Genomic DNA, 17,229 nt, shown 5'->3' with positions numbered 1-17,229 from the left:
ATCGTTGCCACCATATTAGCTAAAGTAACATCATAGTCAACATAGCTAACGCGTTCGTAAACCCCGCTACAATCATGGAGTAACAGTGTACAGTAGGTAAGCAGTTTAGCACTGACACAAAAGCTGACCTTGACTTGGAAGAGTTCCACTGTTGTATTAGATAGTCATAGTGAGCTAGCTAACATAGCATCCCTCAGGGGATTCTGCCCCTGGAATGGTTCAAAAATAAACATATCCAGGTGTTAGAATGGCCAAGTCAAAGTCCAGACCTGAATCCAATCGAGAATCTGCGGAAAGAACTGAAAACTGCTGTTCACAAATGCTCTCCATCCAACCTCACTGAGCTCGAGCTGTTTTGCAAGGAGGAATGGGAAAAAATGTCAGTCTCTCGATGTGCAAAACTGATAGAGACATACCCCAAGCGACTTACAGCTGTAATCGCAGCAAAAGGTGGCGCTACAAAGTATAAACTTAAGGGGGCTGAATAATTTTGCACGCCCAATTTTTCAGTTTTTGATTTGTTAAAAAAGTTTGAAATATCCAATAAATGTCGTTCCACTTCATGATTGTGTCCCACTTGTTGTTGATTCTTCACAAAAAAATACAGTTTTATATATTTATGTTTGAAGCCTGAAATGTGGCAAAAGGTCGCAAAGTTCAAGGGGGCCGAATACTTTCGCAAGGCACTGTATATGTATGTTTGTATGCATGTATATATGGGGCGGCAGGTAGCCTAGTGTTTGTAACCGAAAGGCTGCAAGATCGAATCCCCGAGCTGACAAGGTCTCAGCTCGGGGATTCTGCCCCTGAACAAGGCAGTTAACCACTGTTCCGATGCTGTCATTGAAAATAAGAATTTGTTCTTAACTGACTTGCCTCGTAAAATAAAAATATATATAATGTATGTATGAAGTAGCGGTCAGTGCCGTTTAAGATGAAGACGATTGCTATTTGTTTTCATGAATGCCAAATCTGTCATTCATATTCCGTTCACCCAGTAAAATGTAACAGCGATAGGTTTAGGCTACTTGAATTGATAATCAAATGTTCCCAACCAAGCCTATGAATGAAGGTTTACAACGTAGGTACAAATTTAGCGAGAGATACATTTGAGGATTAAATTACGTGCAAGTCTTTGTGTGTGGAAGTGCAAGTCTTCACTTCTGGACTTGCACAACGCATCAGCTGTAAATGACCAGGCAAAAAAACAACAACATGCAAAACCATATCATAAACTCTACAAACAGCCTGCATCGTTGCCACCATATTAGCTAAAGTAACATCATAGTCAACATAGCTAACGCGTTCGTAAACCCCGCTACAATCATGGAGTAACAGTGTACAGTAGGTAAGCAGTTTAGCACTGACACAAAAGCTGACCTTGACTTGGAAGAGTTCCACTGTTGTATTAGATAGTCATAGTGAGCTAGCTAACATAGCATCCCTCTGTTTGAGCAGGGTGTTTGAGTAAGCTAAACTAGCTAGCCACATTTGCTAGCTAAGTAAGGGGGGGGGGGGGACACTCTCCCCCTCTCTAGCTCTCCCTTGCTTCTCCTTCATTTTGGAAGACATTCATTTGTTCAAAACTGTTCAACTACAGCCTCTCCCTCTTTTTGAGTCAACTACTCAACACATTTTATGCACTGCAGTGCTAGCTAGCTGTAACTTATGCTTTCAGTACTAGATTCATTCTCTGATCCTTTGACTGGGTGGACAACATGTCAGGTCATGCTGAAAGTTGTCATAATAACTGTGCAAGTCTATCAAAGATGGTGAAAACCATGAGCCTCCTAGGTTTTGTATTAAAGTCAATTTACCCAGAGGAGGACTGAAGCTAACTGTCCTCCAGCTACACCAATGTGCTACCCTACAGAGTGCTGTTGAGGCTACTGTAGCCCTTCATTGAAAAAAAAGTGTTTTAATCAATTATTTGGTGACGTGATTATATTTAGTAGTTTTATCATGAGTCATTTTTTTTTTTTTCCAAATGAAATTCACAGAGGATGATCCTCCCCTTCCTCTTCTGAGGAAGGTAGGTAGGTAGGTAGGTAGGTAGGTAGGTAGGTAGGTAGGTATGAAGTCAGAAGTTTACATACATTTATGTTGGAGTCATTAAAACTAGTTTTTCAACCACTCCACAAATGTCTTGTTAACAAACTATAGTTTTGACCAGTCGGTTAGGACATCTACTTTGTGCATGACATAAGTAATTTTCCCCAAAATTGTTTATAGACCGATAATTCCCCTTAAATCACAATTCCAGTGGGTCAGAAGTTTACATACACTAAGTTGACTGTGCCTTTAAAGAGCTTGGAAAATTCCAGAAAATTATGTCATGACTTTAAAAGCTTCTGATAGGCTGACTGATATCATTTGAGTCAATAGGAAGTTTACCTGTGGATGTATTTAAAGGCCTACCTTCAAACTCAGTGCCTCTTTGCTTGACATCATGGGGAAATCAAAAGAAATCAGCCAAGACCTCAGAAAAAAAACTGTAGACCTCCACAAGTCTGGTTCATCCTTGGGAAAAATGTCCAAATGCCTGAAGGTACCACGTTCATCTGTACAAACAATTGTACGCAAGTATAAACACTATGGGACCACACAGCCGTCATACCGTTCAGGAAGGAGACACATTCTGTCTCCTAGAGATTAACGTACTTTGGTGCAAAAAGTGCAAATCAATCCCAGAACAACAGCAAAGGACCTTGTGAAGATGCTGGAGGAAACAGGTACAAAAGTATCTATATCCACAGTAAAACGAGATACCCGAAAGGCCGCTCAGCAAGAAAGAAGCCACTGCTCCAAAACCGCCAGTGGTCATCACAAAGCCCTGACCTCAATCCTATAGAAAATTTCTGGGCAGAACTAAAAAAGCGTGTATGAGCAAGAAAGCCTACAAACCTGACTCAAACCTGACCAGCTCTGTCAGGAGGAATGGGCCAAAATTCACCCAACTTATTGTGGGAAGCTTGTGGAAATTGCTTGTAAAATTCTTAATAGCATAGCAATGTTTTTAAAACAGCTGAAATGTATAAGTATTTCTTATATTAGAGACTTGTTTTATTGAGTTTTTACCTGAAATTGCAGTAATTGCCAGTTACTCAAATTGGCACCATAGCTTTAAGGGAATTTCAGAACACTAACTTATTTCATTGCAAAAGCAAGCAGGAACGCACACAGCAACTCAGTAAAATCATTTTTTTACGGCAAGTTGCTTTTATTCAAGTAATGATTTGCATGACATTGATGAAATTAAGCATGGTTTGTTTGTAAGGTAACTTCAATACGCTATGTAGGCCGAAAAGCAATCTAGCTATGGTTCAGCTAACGTTGGCTGACATTAGCAGTCAGCTAAATAACATAGCTAGCAAGTTAGCAGCAGTAGCTAGTAGCAAAGATTTATATAACTAACCTAAGCTAAACGACAAGCTGTGCTCTCCAATGGGAGCAAACAGTGGGCAAAAATATGCAAGGAGGTGGGCAGAGACAAGAACAAGCTAGTGAGATCTTATTGGGGCATTCTAGCATGTATTTGCATATCTCTGTTAGGGAACACCTACTCTGTGAAGTGTACGTGTGCAATAAAGTCTACAAAACGTTGTCTACTCTGTTCATAACAAATTGTAGTTTTGAAAACAAGACTGAGATCAATCGTTTCCATTTTCGAGGACCTTTATAGTAGCAGGGGGAACAACGTTTCAGACAAAACAACTTACATACACTAACACAACATTAAACAAAACTATAAGCACACATACAGTACAACAAAAACATTTTATGTAATCATTAAATAGAAATCATTAAAATCCAGACGTAAAATATTTACAAAAGAAACAGTCTAGTATCACAGTCAACTCTAGTCATTTAGTAAGTTCACCATTCTGCGATTCTCACTTTTTAAAAATGCACAGTGTTAAACACAATGCTCTTATGTCATTCATTGATGAGAAAATATGTAGAAAGTCACCCAGAATCCATCTCGCTCCACAGCAGCCTCTGTGAATATTTTTCGTAGCTGTCTTTATAACACCCCAGATCGATGCTGGCACTGAGACCGCACTCAATAAGCTGAATACCACCATAAGCAAACAGGAAAACGCTCATCCAGAGGTGGCGCTCCTAGTGGCCGGGGACTTTAATGCAGGGAAACTTAAATCAGTTTTACCTCATTTCTATCAGCATGTTAAATGTGCAACCAAAGGGGGGAAAAACAACCTCTAGACCACCTTCACTCCACACACAGAAATGCGTATAAAGCTCTCCCTTGCCCTCCATTTGCCAAATCTGACAATAATTCTATCCTCCTGATTCCTGCATACAAGCAAAATATTTAAGCAGGAAGCACCAGTGACTCGGTCAATAAAAAAAAGTGGTCAGATGAAGCAGATGCTAAACTACAGCCCTGTTTTTCTAGCAAACTGGAATATGTTCTGGGATTCTTCCAATGGCATTGAAGAGTACACCACATCAGTCACTGGCTTCATCAATAAGTGCATCGAGGACGTCGTCCCCACAGTAACTGTACGTACATACTAGAGGTCGACCGATTAATTGGAATGGCCGATTAATTATGAAAACAATCGGAAATCGGTTTGGCCGTTCATTTTTTTTTTTTTACACCTTTATTTAACTAGGCAAGTCAGTTAAGAACACATTCTTATTTTCACGGTGGGTTAACTGCCCTGCTAAGGGGCAGAGCGACAGATTTTTACCTTGTCAACGCAGGGATTCAATCTTGCAACCTTACGGTTAACTAGTCCAACGCTCTAACCACCTGCCTTACATTGCACTCCACAAGGAGCCTGCCTGTTATGCGACTGCAGTAACAAGCCAAGGTAAGTTGCTAGCTAGCATTAAACTTAACTTATAAAAAACAATCAATTAATCAATCATAATCACTAGTTAACTGCACATGGTTGATGATATGACTAGTTTATCTAGCGTGTCCTGCGTTGCATATAATCGATGTGGTGCGCATTCGTGAAAAAGGACAGTCATTGCTCCAACGTGTACCTAACCATAAACATCAATGCCTTTCTTAAAATCAATACACAAATATATATTTTTAAACCTGCATATTTAGTTCATATTTCTCTTTTAACTAGGGAAATTGTGTCACTTCTCTTGCAACAGAGTCAGGGTATATGCAGCAGTTTGGGCCGCCTAGCTCGTTGCAAACTGTGTGAAGACTATTTATTCCTAACAAAGACAGCCAACTTCGCCAAACGGGGGATGATTTAACAAAAGCGCATTTGCGAAAAAAGCACAATCGTTGCACGACTGTACCTAACCATAAACAACAATGCCTTTCTTAAAATCAATACACAGAAGTATATATTTTTAAACCTGCATATTTAGCTAAAAGAAATCCAGGTTAACAGGCAATATTAACCAGGTGAAATTGTGTCACTTCTCTTGCGTCTCATGTTCTGAGCAAGGAACTTAAATGTTAGCTTTCTTACATGGCACATATTGCACTTTTACTTTCTTCTCCAACACTTTGTTTTTGCATTATTTAAACCAAATTGAACATGTTTATTTATTTGAGGTTAAATAGATTTTATTGATGTATTATATTAAGTTAAAATAAGTGTTCATTCAGTATTGTTGTAATTGTCATTATTACAACAACAACAACAAAAAACAACAACAAAATTGGCCAATTAATCGGTATCAGCTTTTTTTGGTCCTCCAATAATCGGGAATCGGCTTTGAAAAATCATAATCAGTCGACCTCTACTACATACCCCAACCAGAAGCCATGGATTACAGGCAACATCAGCACTGAGCTAAAGGGTAGAGCTGCTGTTTTCAAGGAGCGGGACTCTAACCCAGAAGCTTATAAGAAATCCCGCTATGCCCTCCAACGTACCATCAAACAGGCAAAGCATCAATACAGGACTAAGTTCGAATTGTACTACACCGGCTCCAACACTCGTCGGGTGTGGCAGGGCTTGCAAACTATTACAGACTACAAAGGGAAGCACAGCCGAGAGCTGCCCAGTGACACAAGTCTACCAGACAAGCTAAATAACTTATATGCTCGCATCGAGGCAAGTAACACGGAAACATGCATGAGAGCACCAGCTGTTCTGGACGACTGTGTGATCACGCTCTCCGCAGCCAATGTGAGTAAGACCATTAAACACATCAACATTCACAAGGCCGCAGGGCAAGACAGATTACCAGGACGTGTACTGACCAACTGGCAAGTGTCTTCACATTTTCAACGTCTCCCTTTCTGAGTCTGTAATATCAACATGTTTCAAGCAGACCACCAAGGCATAGTCCCTGTGCCCAAGAACACTAAGGTAACCTGTCTAAATGACTACCGACCTGTAGCACTCACATCTATAGCCATGAAGTGCTTTGGAAGGCTGGTGATGGCTCACATCAACACCATCATTCCAGAAACCCTAGACCCACTCCAACTTGCATACCGCCCCAACAGATCCACAGATAATGCAATCTCTATTGCACTCCACACTGCTCTTTCCCACCTGGACAAAAGGAACACCTATGTGAGAATGCTATTCATTGACTACAGCTCAGCATTCAACACCATAGTGCCCTCAAAGCACATCACTAAGCTAAGGACCCTGGGACTAAACACCTCCCTCTGCAACTGGATCCTGGACTTCCTGACGGGCCGCCCCCAGGTAGTAAGGAATAGGTAACAACACATCCGCCACACTGATCCTCAACACGGGGGCCCCTCAGGGATGCGTGCTCAGTCCGCTCCTGTACTCCCTGTTCACTGATGACTGCACGGCCAAGCACAACTCCAACACCATCATTAAGTTTCCCGATGACACAACAGTGGTAGGCCTGATCACCGACAATGACGAGACAGCCTATAGGGAGGAGGTCAGAGACCTGACCGTGTGGTTGAAGGACAACAACCTTTCCCTCAACGTGATCAAGACGAAGGAGATTATTATGGACTACAGGAAAAGGAGGACTGAGCACGCCCCCTTTCTCATTGACGGGACTGTAGTGGAGCAGGTTAACAGCTTCAAGTTCCTTGGCGTCCACATCACCAACAAACTAACATGGTCCAAGCACACCAAGACAGTCGTGAAGAGGGCACGACAAAACCTATTCCCCCTCAGGAGACTGAAAAGACTTGGCATGGGTCCTCAGATCCTCAAAAGGTTCTACAGCTGCAACATCGAGAGCATCCTGACTGGTTGCATCACTGCCTGGTATGGCAACTGCTCGGCCTCCGACCGCAAGGCACTACAGAGTGTAGTGCGTGCGGTCCAGTACATCACCGAGGCCAAGCTTCCTGCCATCCAGGACCTCTATACCAGGCTGTGTCAGAGGAAGGCCCTAAAAATGGTCAATGACTCCAGCCACCCTAGTCATGGACTGCGCTCTCTGCTACCGCACGGCAAGAGGTACTGGAGCGCCACGTCTAGGTGCAAGAGGGTTTTAAACAACTTCTACCCCCAAGCCATAAGACTCCTGAACATCTAATCAAATGGCTACCCAGACTATTTCCATTGCATCCCCCCCTTCTACATTGCTGCTACTCTCTGTTATTATCTATGCATAGTCACTTTAATAACTCTACCTACATGTACATATTACCTCAATTAACCAGTGTCCCCGAAAATTGACTCTGTCACCGTTAGTTACCCCCTGTAAATTGCCTCGCTATTGTTATTTTACTGCTGCTCTTTAAGCATTTCTTACTTTAATTTCTTACTTTTTCTTAAAATTGCATTGTTGTTTAAGGACTTGTAAGTAAGCATGTCACTGTAAGATTCTATTCGGTACATGTGACAAATCAAATTTGCTCCCACTGGGCTTCCTCTCACCACCATTTATACAGCCGGTGAAATATCTGGCTCAGTGTTCTATCAGTAGTAGTGGTAGTAGTAGTAGTAGTAGTAGTAGTAGTAGTAGTGGTAGTAGTAGTAGTAGTAGTAGTAGTGGTAGTGGTAGAAGTAGTAGTGTTAGTGGTAGTAGTAGTAGTAGTAGTAGTGGTAGTAGTAGTTGTAGTAGTAGTGGTAATAGTAGTAGTAGTAGTAGTAGTAGTAGTAGTAGTAGTAGTTGTAGTGGTAGAAGTAGTAGTGTTAGTGGTAGTAGTAGTAGTAGTAGTAGTGGTAGTAGTAGTTGTAGTAGTAGTGGTAATAGTAGTAGTAGTAGTAGTAGTAGTGGTAGTGGTAGAAGTAGTAGTGTTAGTGGTAGTAGTAGTAGTAGTAGTAGTAGTAGTGGTAGAAGTAGTAGTGTTAGTGGTAGTAGTAGTAGTAGTAGTAGTAGTAGTGGTAGTAGTAGTTGTAGTAGTAGTGGTAATAGTAGTAGTAGTAGTAGTAGTAGTGGTAATAGTAGTAGTAGTAGTGGTAGTAGTGTATGAGGAGGAAGCAGACATTTTGGTTTAGCTTGCTAGCTCTGTGTAATATGAGTGACATCGTATGATAACGTTACTGTACTTTAACATTCCTCTGAGAAGGGTAAAAGTACACTTTTGCCATGCTCAAGTTTTTTCATGAAGCAAATGTTGTAGAGCAGTAGCTCTACCACTGGCTGTTGTCTTGCAGCTCAAATTCATGAGTGTTTGCATGTTTACTGGCTAAAGGCTATGATGATATTCATGAAACATTTAACCCGTAGAGCTGGAACATCAGGTCACTATGTCCCCGATCCCCTCTCTCAGCATGGGACATTCCATTGCTAAGGTAAATAGAAAGGTTTATGTACATGTAATGTCATTTGAAATGACATTGTTTCAACGCTCTTCAGTCTGAATAAGCCCCTAGTTGCCCTGCGATCTACGACTACAACAAACCCCCCCGTGGCTTCCCTCTCATGTCTTTTGACCTTCATGTCAAATCACAGCAAAAAGAGTTTAATGACTCTCCCATCCAATCAACTGTGTAAACACTGCATGAACAGCCAATCATCACAGCTCACACTGACAAGGCCCAGGCTATTATTGGACTACTTTCATTTACCCAATCAAAGCCCAGCGCTGGCATTACAATGCAAATGACTTGGGCAATCTTCTGCCTTTACTTGATAAGATCATAGTGGGTTATAAAAAGAACATCCCTCTTCCTGATTTCCTGGCACCATGAGTTAGCTTAATGAGTTGTGAAGCGCATATGTATGTATATATATATATATGGGCCTAATATATATATGCCTAATATATGTATGTATATATATATATATGGGCCTAATATATATATATATATATATATATATATAAAAATGAATAAGTAAATAGTAATTATGGCAGGGAGCATCTTAAGAGAAAAAAAATGCCTAGGTTTTCAATTCCGATCTGTGAGTCTATTAGCGCACGCACACACACACACTATTAGAACCGTGATGAAACATTGAAATTACTGGGATGGCTTAGCTTAACTACATATCACATTCCATTTTTGTCCTGAGGCAAAACTGTAGTTGCGTAACCCTGAAATTATTTATGTTATCGCAAATGAGTCTAAAATACCCTATTTTAGGCCTATAGTGGCTGACTGTGTTGAGGAAATAAAGAGGTTGTTGCTCTGCTTGCCGATTCTATAATGGTTGAGGTTTGATTGAATATAACCATAGCATTCGTGGTTGCTAGAAAATGATACCTTCCCTTGACAAGGAGATCTAATAACAACACTTATATTAGGCCCATATATTTTGTGGAAACCACATGCAAAAGCAACATTTCCAATACACTAAAATTATAATTTAATACGACAACTTGTACACCTCCCATCACGCTGAGAAGAAGCAGCGGCCATCTTTTAGCCGTGGTCAACCACACTGCTGAGTCATCTTTGCGGCTTACTCTGAACATTCAGTCTGTGATACGCTTTTTCCATCTCTGCAGCTAGCCTACATTTCAGTCAGAAAGACCTCACTGTTGAGTTGCCTGCTTTTCTTCCAAGCAAGGAGAGCCAATGGATGCATCCCAAATGGACCAGAAGCCCTCACAAGGATAGTAAAATAAGGAAAATTCGGACAAGTGGAGACATGTCGCCAGTCCCCAAAAGGAAAAAGGCTATTTTAGGCTTCGGGGTTAGGTTTCGGGAAAATAGGATTTTGAATGGGAATCAATTGTTTGGTCCCCACATTAAAGCTGTGTGCACACTGTGTGCATGTGCTTATTGGTATGTCTGGTGCTATGGCAATGGCCATGATGACATCCCAGGCCTTGCTCTGGACAGTATCTATCTATTCGTCTGTCCGCAGACAGCCAACATATTATCTAGCCCTGATAAGCAGACTAACTGCTGAGTCAGAGGAGGAAGTGATAAGGATAAGGACAGACAGAAAGAGGAAGGGGTTGCTTTAACATCCTACACTGATAAGCAGACTAACTGCTGGGTCAGAGGAGGAAGTGGTAAGGACAGACAGAAAGAGGAATGGGTTGCTTTAACATCCTACACTGATAAGCAGACTAACTGCTGAGTCAGAGGAGGGAGGGAGTGGTAGGATAAGGACAGACAGAAAGAGGAAGGGGTTGCTTTAACCTCTTATGGCTGCATCCCTTGTTCTCAATTTCCGCCTGAAGACATAACCTAATCTAACTGCCTGTAGCTCAGCCCCAGAAGCAAGGATATGCATATTATTGGTATCATTTGAATGGAAACATTCTGAAGTGTGTAGAAATGTTAATTGAATGTAGGAGAATATAACACAGTAGATCTGGTGGAAGAAAAGAGAAAGAACATAGGTTTTCTGTTTTTTATTGTTGTAGCATCATCTTTCACATGTACTAGAATAGCCACACAGTCAGATAGGATGCTGGAGATAATTTTGATGGATAACACAAGAGGGCAACTGTAGGTGTGCAAAGTTTCAGACTGATGACTTCAGGAACAGTGCAAATAACTATATACCACATATCAAAAAGCAATTCTAACACACAAAAAAATATATACAAATGTTTACAAAAATATTAGAAAAATAAAAATAAAAAAAACAGTAGAACCCTTGGAAGTCCTCTACACAGTATTTTGCTGCCTGTGCCATGTCCCATAGCAGTCTCTTTCTGATGTAAAGCAGAGGCAAACTGTACAAGTGATGCAGGTGCGACACAGAACACAATGACGCCTCCATGCTGTGCCCTTTTGGCCCTGAGGCACAGTCATGCCTGCAGTAATGAACTGTGGCATATGAACACCACTTGGGGCACAGGTAGAGCGGGCAGCTTGGCACCGGGGGTCCCCAGTCGGAGTCGCTATCACTGTGAAAGAAAACATTTAAAAAATATATTTGTATTGTATGAGCCTTTTATCATCACATAAAATAAACAGATACGTATTGTATAGAGCAGAGGGAACAGTCATTAAGGTGAAGTGCTGTTCCATTCAACTCCGGCCATTGTTGTGGGCTTGCCCTCCCCGAACAGCACCCAATGGCTATTTCATATGGAAATGGAGAGGTGCAGCAGGCGCAGTGGCCATGTGTGTGTTTGCTGTTCTACTCCATTCCATTTGAATAAAAAAAAAATTATATATATATATATTTTGCAATGAAATGTGTGTTTGTTTGTTTGTTTGTTTGTTTGTTTGTTTGTTTGTATGTATGTATGTATGTATGTATGTATGTATGTATGTATGTATGTATGTATGTATGTATGTATGTATGTATGTATGTATGTGTGTATGTATGTATGTGTGTATGTACACATACACACACACACACATACATACATACATACATACATACATACACACACATTTCATTGCAAAATATATATATATTTATATTTCATAAAACGGCATTAGCACTTACCCGTCCAGAAGTACGTCCTGTCCTTGCAGAAACAGCTCCTCAGCTCCTGTTTGAATCATAACACTCAAAGATTCCTCAAACAAAAAAAATCTGTCTCACTTTCCCGATCAATCTCTTCTATATCTGTATACTTAGACTTCGCTTGGACTTCGCCATGATGTCTTCAATGAAATTGTTTAAAATACAACTTTCTAAAATACTGCTGTGCGTAACAAGCGTCACAGCAACTCCTCTGATAGTCAAGGCGAGAATGGAGTTCGTTACGCAAACAAGGAATGGTGGTCCAACCCAAAACCATTACATACTGGCGTTTACCTCAGCTCATTGGCTATCTACCCAGCAAGATTTCAAGAAGATCAGTGGTCATTGGGCAGAAATACAGTCAATCAATGAAGCTTCCCTAAAATGATTGGTGCGCAAGGAAGTAATTGCTCGTTGTCTTCAAATCAGTTCACTGCGGTCAATACTCCCAGCAAAAATAAATCCCCTGATGTTGATCCCTGTACGGGGATCGCAGCCAGTGATGCTCTATGTGCCTCTTCTATTAACCGTCCAATGCATCACTAATGCTAGCTGAGCTAAACTTACAGTACCAATCCTTTTCATTTAAAATCAGGGAGTCACCATTGAGACCGGTGTCTCTTACGAGGGAGCCTTGCATGTACAATTTCATAAAAATACATCAACAATCAAATACAATATAAAACAAATCAAATACAAGGCAGCACATATTGGAGAAACATAAATACACCCAAAACCATCAACAAAAAAACATTCTTCATGATAAGAATCCTCTGTTCACTGCCTGAACTGCCCTAGGGACACTAAAGTATCTATTCAACATGTATTTTGGAGATCATTCCAAACATGTTGTTGAATTCGACATTTTGAACATTGAGATATTAAATAAATGATAGAGAAGAAGAAGCCTTGAATAGGAAGAGTGGAAGAGAATGGGTTTAGTGTCAGAGGTTAAGGGTTCTCTGTAAAAAGCCAGAAGGCTTTGGAATATGTTTGATGCAGGAGAGGAGAGTGATGTGTTGATATAGGGGCGACAGATGGATATCTGTGGATTAGGTGAAGGAGTGGTTGAGGTCAGGAGATCCCCTGAAGGGAGTAATACGGATTTAGTATCCTGTTACTCTTTTCCTGTAGAACTATATATATATATATATATATATATATATCTGTGATGGGAGAAATATTGGGTTGTTTGAATTACAGCTGTACAGAACCTTTGGGAATAATTAAACTTGGTTAAAGCTTATCTAGTGTCCTTGAGTTATTTACTCTGAAAAATAAGAACATAACAGATGGCGTTGTCGGCAGGATTCACCACGATGTATAGTCAAACCATAGAATCCAGATCAGTGGAGCAGAGCTGGCAACGAACAAGGTAGGCTAGTTCCTATATCTAATATAAGTGAAGGGTAGGTTCCATATAGAATAGGTCCCTAGTGAGGATATTCCCCTGCGAGATCTGGAAAAAGGACAAAAGTCCCAGTTGCAGTGACGTTTTGGTTTAAGACGAGAGTTCTAGAAGATGGTGAGTTAAAAAAACAAAAAGAAAAGATAGGATATTCGAACACTGTTTGATTTACGTGTAGTAGCAGCATCAATACGGAGAGAGGTTGCTTTATGCCCTATGGGGAGAGGGCGCGATGAGAGATGAGGTGGGTTATCAATAATAGTGATATTTGAGGAAGTACTGGAAATGTACTGTCTGTATTTTCCAGTAATAAATTTGCAGACACTATGGTATCGGTTCTAATACAAAGTATTAAGTGCAGTGACCAATTAATTATAATCCGGGGAAGTGTGTGGTGCCATCTTAGAAAATACTTAATAAAAATGTGTGTGTTATAGACGGGAGTGAAGAAATCTAAAATACCCTGAACACGGTCGGGAGTGTTTAGGGAATAACAACTATTGATATGGCGACAAACGGACCAGTTTCTCCCTGTAATATAGAGCTACCAGAGTTGAATAAAGCCATGGAAACGCTGACCGAAGCGCACAAGCATTCTACCAATTCGGCTGGAATATGGGAAAAATAAGAACCTAACAAACGTGTAGCAAGAAAAGTGAAGGCTGACTTACTTAACTCTCTGTAGACACCAAAGGAGGCTCCAGAGTTATCAAACCCCTTCACACGTTTGGTTAACTTGTCATTTTAAAATCTTAACAGTGAAGTTAGGTAAGTCGGAAGCTTGTGAACAAAAAGAGCGTAATGATGTGATCTACGTAACTTCAAAAGAAGCACAGCCAACCTTTTGGTAAAGAATACAGTGATGAGGGAAAAACAAAACAAAGGGCGCTATGAAAAACGACATCCGGGGAGGTTTAAAAGTAGAGGCAGCTGTACTTTGATAAATAGTTCCACCCTAATTAAGAACAGGTTGACTGCACAATCTGCTTCCTGACGACTTAAGAGACAATATCTGTGTCTGCAAAAATAGCCCACTTTAAATCTTAGTTTAACAAGCTCATTCGTATGTTTTATAAACTATGAATCATTATAGAACATCCGATGAGTGAGGATGTAATCCATCTAAGTGAGAAAATCTTACTCGCAAACAAACCCTAAACTGAACCACCACAATAAAGTGTGCCAGCTATTCTCGTATTCCCCATTCGCCCCCTGACTGAATTAAGTGTAATGACTATGCCTTGTTGAAGCTGCCCCGAACACAGTAGGCCAGGTGGTTTGAGCCTATGTGATACTGGTCCAGATTGTCTCCTATTGGCCAGATGTTGCTGTCCAAGCAACCCTTCAGCCTGACTGGCCAATGAGCATGCTGAGGCACTGAGTGACATGGAGACAGCAGTCAATAGGCACGCTTCAGGCACAGAGTTATGGAGACGGCAGCAAGGCCACATCTGGAGGACTGGACGTCCACAGAGAATCACACCATCAAAAGAGAGAGAGCGTGTGTGGATGGACAGAGAGAGCCAGAGGGGGGGGGGGGGAGAGAGAGAGAGAGAGAGGAGGGTAAGAGAGAGCCAGAGGGGGGGGAGAGAGAGAGAGAGAGCGAGGGTAAGAGAGAGCGTGTGTGGACAGACAGAGAGAGCCAGAGGGGGGGGGGGGGAGAGAGAGGGAGAGAGAAAGAGAGAGAGAGGAGGGTAAGAGAAAGAGAAGGAGAGGGAAAGAGAAAGGAGGGTAAGAGAGAGCGTCATACCATCCATGTCGGGGTCACTGTTCGGTTTACCCTCAGAGTTCAGCCATGCATCAGTAACACTGACACAGCTGTGGACAACTGTGTGAATGGGCAGAGAGACCAAAGCACCCAGAAGCCATCATCAGCTGTGAGTTATCCACAAGGGTCCAGGCAAACACACATTCACACATGGAGTTATGGACACAAACATCACAAAATTAAAGTCAAACAATGCGATGCCTCCTGACTGTTTGGCAGGAAAACCAGGGTCCAAACCTATGTGGCACTAGCAACAGCTTCTGTATATTGGTTCACTTATCCACAAGAGTCCAGATAAACACAAACTCACACGTGGATATCACAGCCACTAAGAATATACCGTAAAGCTAAACCTGTACAGTATGTGGTCTGACTCACTTGCAACAGTAAAGAGCTACTGTAGGTATATACATGAAAGGTTTAGAGTAGGCCTCTATCATCAGACTCACTGTTTGTGGGTAATTTTCCTATGATCAAAGTATTTTCTTTATTTAAAAAAAATTATCTGGGTGGCAGCGCGCAACTTTCAATCAAGTGCACGGTGCTACGTGGTCTAAAATAACTCAACTGGCTAGTTATCCTGTCTGTAAACAGAAAGGCGGCTGTACGTTGATCCTGCTGCACTGATTCAAAAGAGTCAAGCTTGTATTTCTCTGTCCACACGCTTCACTTGCATGGTGTTTTCGGTCTGATCGTTTAGATCGCTGCTGCCTCCTGTTCGCCTACTACTATGATAAATCAAATGGTGAGGATGTTTGCCAGCTAGCAAGCATAATATCTAACAAGCAGGCCGAGGGTAGGGAGAAAATATGAACCGCCCATGCACATTCTGACTGAGTAACAGCAAACTTTTCTGCCCGGCCTGCTGTAAGTTGAGGGACACACACACACACACACTGTTGGGGATTAATCAGAATAGTTGGGTAACATAGATAAGATGTTTTATTGTCATTATATGCTTGTGAGTTCCTTCTCATTTAGAATGTATCTTGTTGTACTATAGTGGTGGCCATTTGCAGTTATCCTTTCTCTGTCCTCTGGGTTCAATTACTTGGGCCGCAGAGAGGGGAAAGGTCAAGCTTGTCTTCATATGTAAACATATTTTTTAAACCATGTGAAGGGATGATTGAGGGGGAACCAATTATCTCTTGGCTCCACAATGTCTGTGTGCCAGTCACTGTGTCTCTGTGATCTTGTCCAGGAGGGTGTATTTGATATATGCTAGTTTTTGGTCCTGAATGGTACCAAGAGGGAGATAAGAACATAGTTTAGGAGACAAAGCTGAACGATAATTTATAGCCAATGCTGTCTGGCTATGTGTGTCTTTGCTATAAAGGATCTCAGTTGCAATGTGTAGGCACTCACAGAGAATTCATTTATAGACACTGAATTAATCTGAGAGTCACAGGGTTGTGATGGAGCTCATATAATTAAAGATGGACTTTATGATAACTCTGACTTGTGTGTGGTTTGCTCTCATGATTTGGTAATACAGGAAATTTCCACTACAACACACACACACACACACACACACACACACCAGCCTTTTTGGTCTATAAACCTGCAGGGAGATGAGGTATTTTGCCAACATCTACTTAGGCATATAAAAACTATTTTGTTTTTCACAATCACGAGTATCATCTGATCCAACTATCAACTGCCAATTTACAGACACAATTACAAGTATGGCCAGATTGGCACACCCCTATCCTACTGGTAGCAACAGTACAGCTACACAAGGCCTACACAGTAAAGGTAAACCGCCATATTGTCTGACTCACTGTTGTTTGTGGGTGAGCTCCTCCTCCTTGCTGACCAGGTCCTGCTTGAGGTTGGCCAGCATCTCCACCGAAACATCCACCTGGCGGGAGAGCTCCGATGCCTTGTCCTCCAGGTCCTGTTTCTCCTGGCCCAGCCGCTCGCTCTCATGCTTGGCCCGCTCCAGCTCGCCGCTCTTCCTCTCCAGCTCTGTCTGCAGCCGGCCCACACGTGCAGCTATCTTCTGCTCCACCTGCAATGGAGGAGGGATTTTGGTTCCAGTCCAGTGGTGGTGATGGGAAGTACTTTTTATTTGAGTTTGTTGGTACATATGTAAAATACAGAAGAAAAAAATATTCTGAAAAAAGGGGAGAAAATACCAATATATATATATATTTTTTTTTTTTTTTTTTTTTTTTTCTCTTCCAAAGAAGGGTAGTGATGGGAAGAAATGAAATAAATCAGTGTTTCCCAAACCTCTTATTGAGTATTCTCATATTAGTATTCCACATATTAGCAT

General features: G+C 41.4%; 1 protein-coding gene across 2 annotated transcripts in view; it reads right to left on the bottom strand.

Annotated features, from left to right (window-relative positions):
• The window catches only part of LOC109894785 (F-box only protein 41), a 109,695-nt gene that overhangs the window by 60,639 nt on the left and 31,827 nt on the right, over positions 1 to 17,229 (bottom strand). For both annotated transcript variants that reach the window (XM_031828490.1, XM_031828489.1), the window contains exon 3: positions 16,733 to 16,962. In XM_031828490.1, coding sequence (XP_031684350.1) covers positions 16,733 to 16,962 — 230 coding nt within the window. The remainder of the gene's footprint in view (positions 1 to 16,732; positions 16,963 to 17,229) is intronic.

The sequence above is a fragment of the Oncorhynchus kisutch genome, linkage group LG7 (genome assembly GCF_002021735.2).
Source record: "Oncorhynchus kisutch isolate 150728-3 linkage group LG7, Okis_V2, whole genome shotgun sequence".
NCBI lineage: Eukaryota > Metazoa > Chordata > Actinopteri > Salmoniformes > Salmonidae > Oncorhynchus > Oncorhynchus kisutch.
The sequence above is the reverse complement of the archived record's forward strand: the minus strand, read 5'-3'. Positions and strand labels throughout refer to the sequence as shown.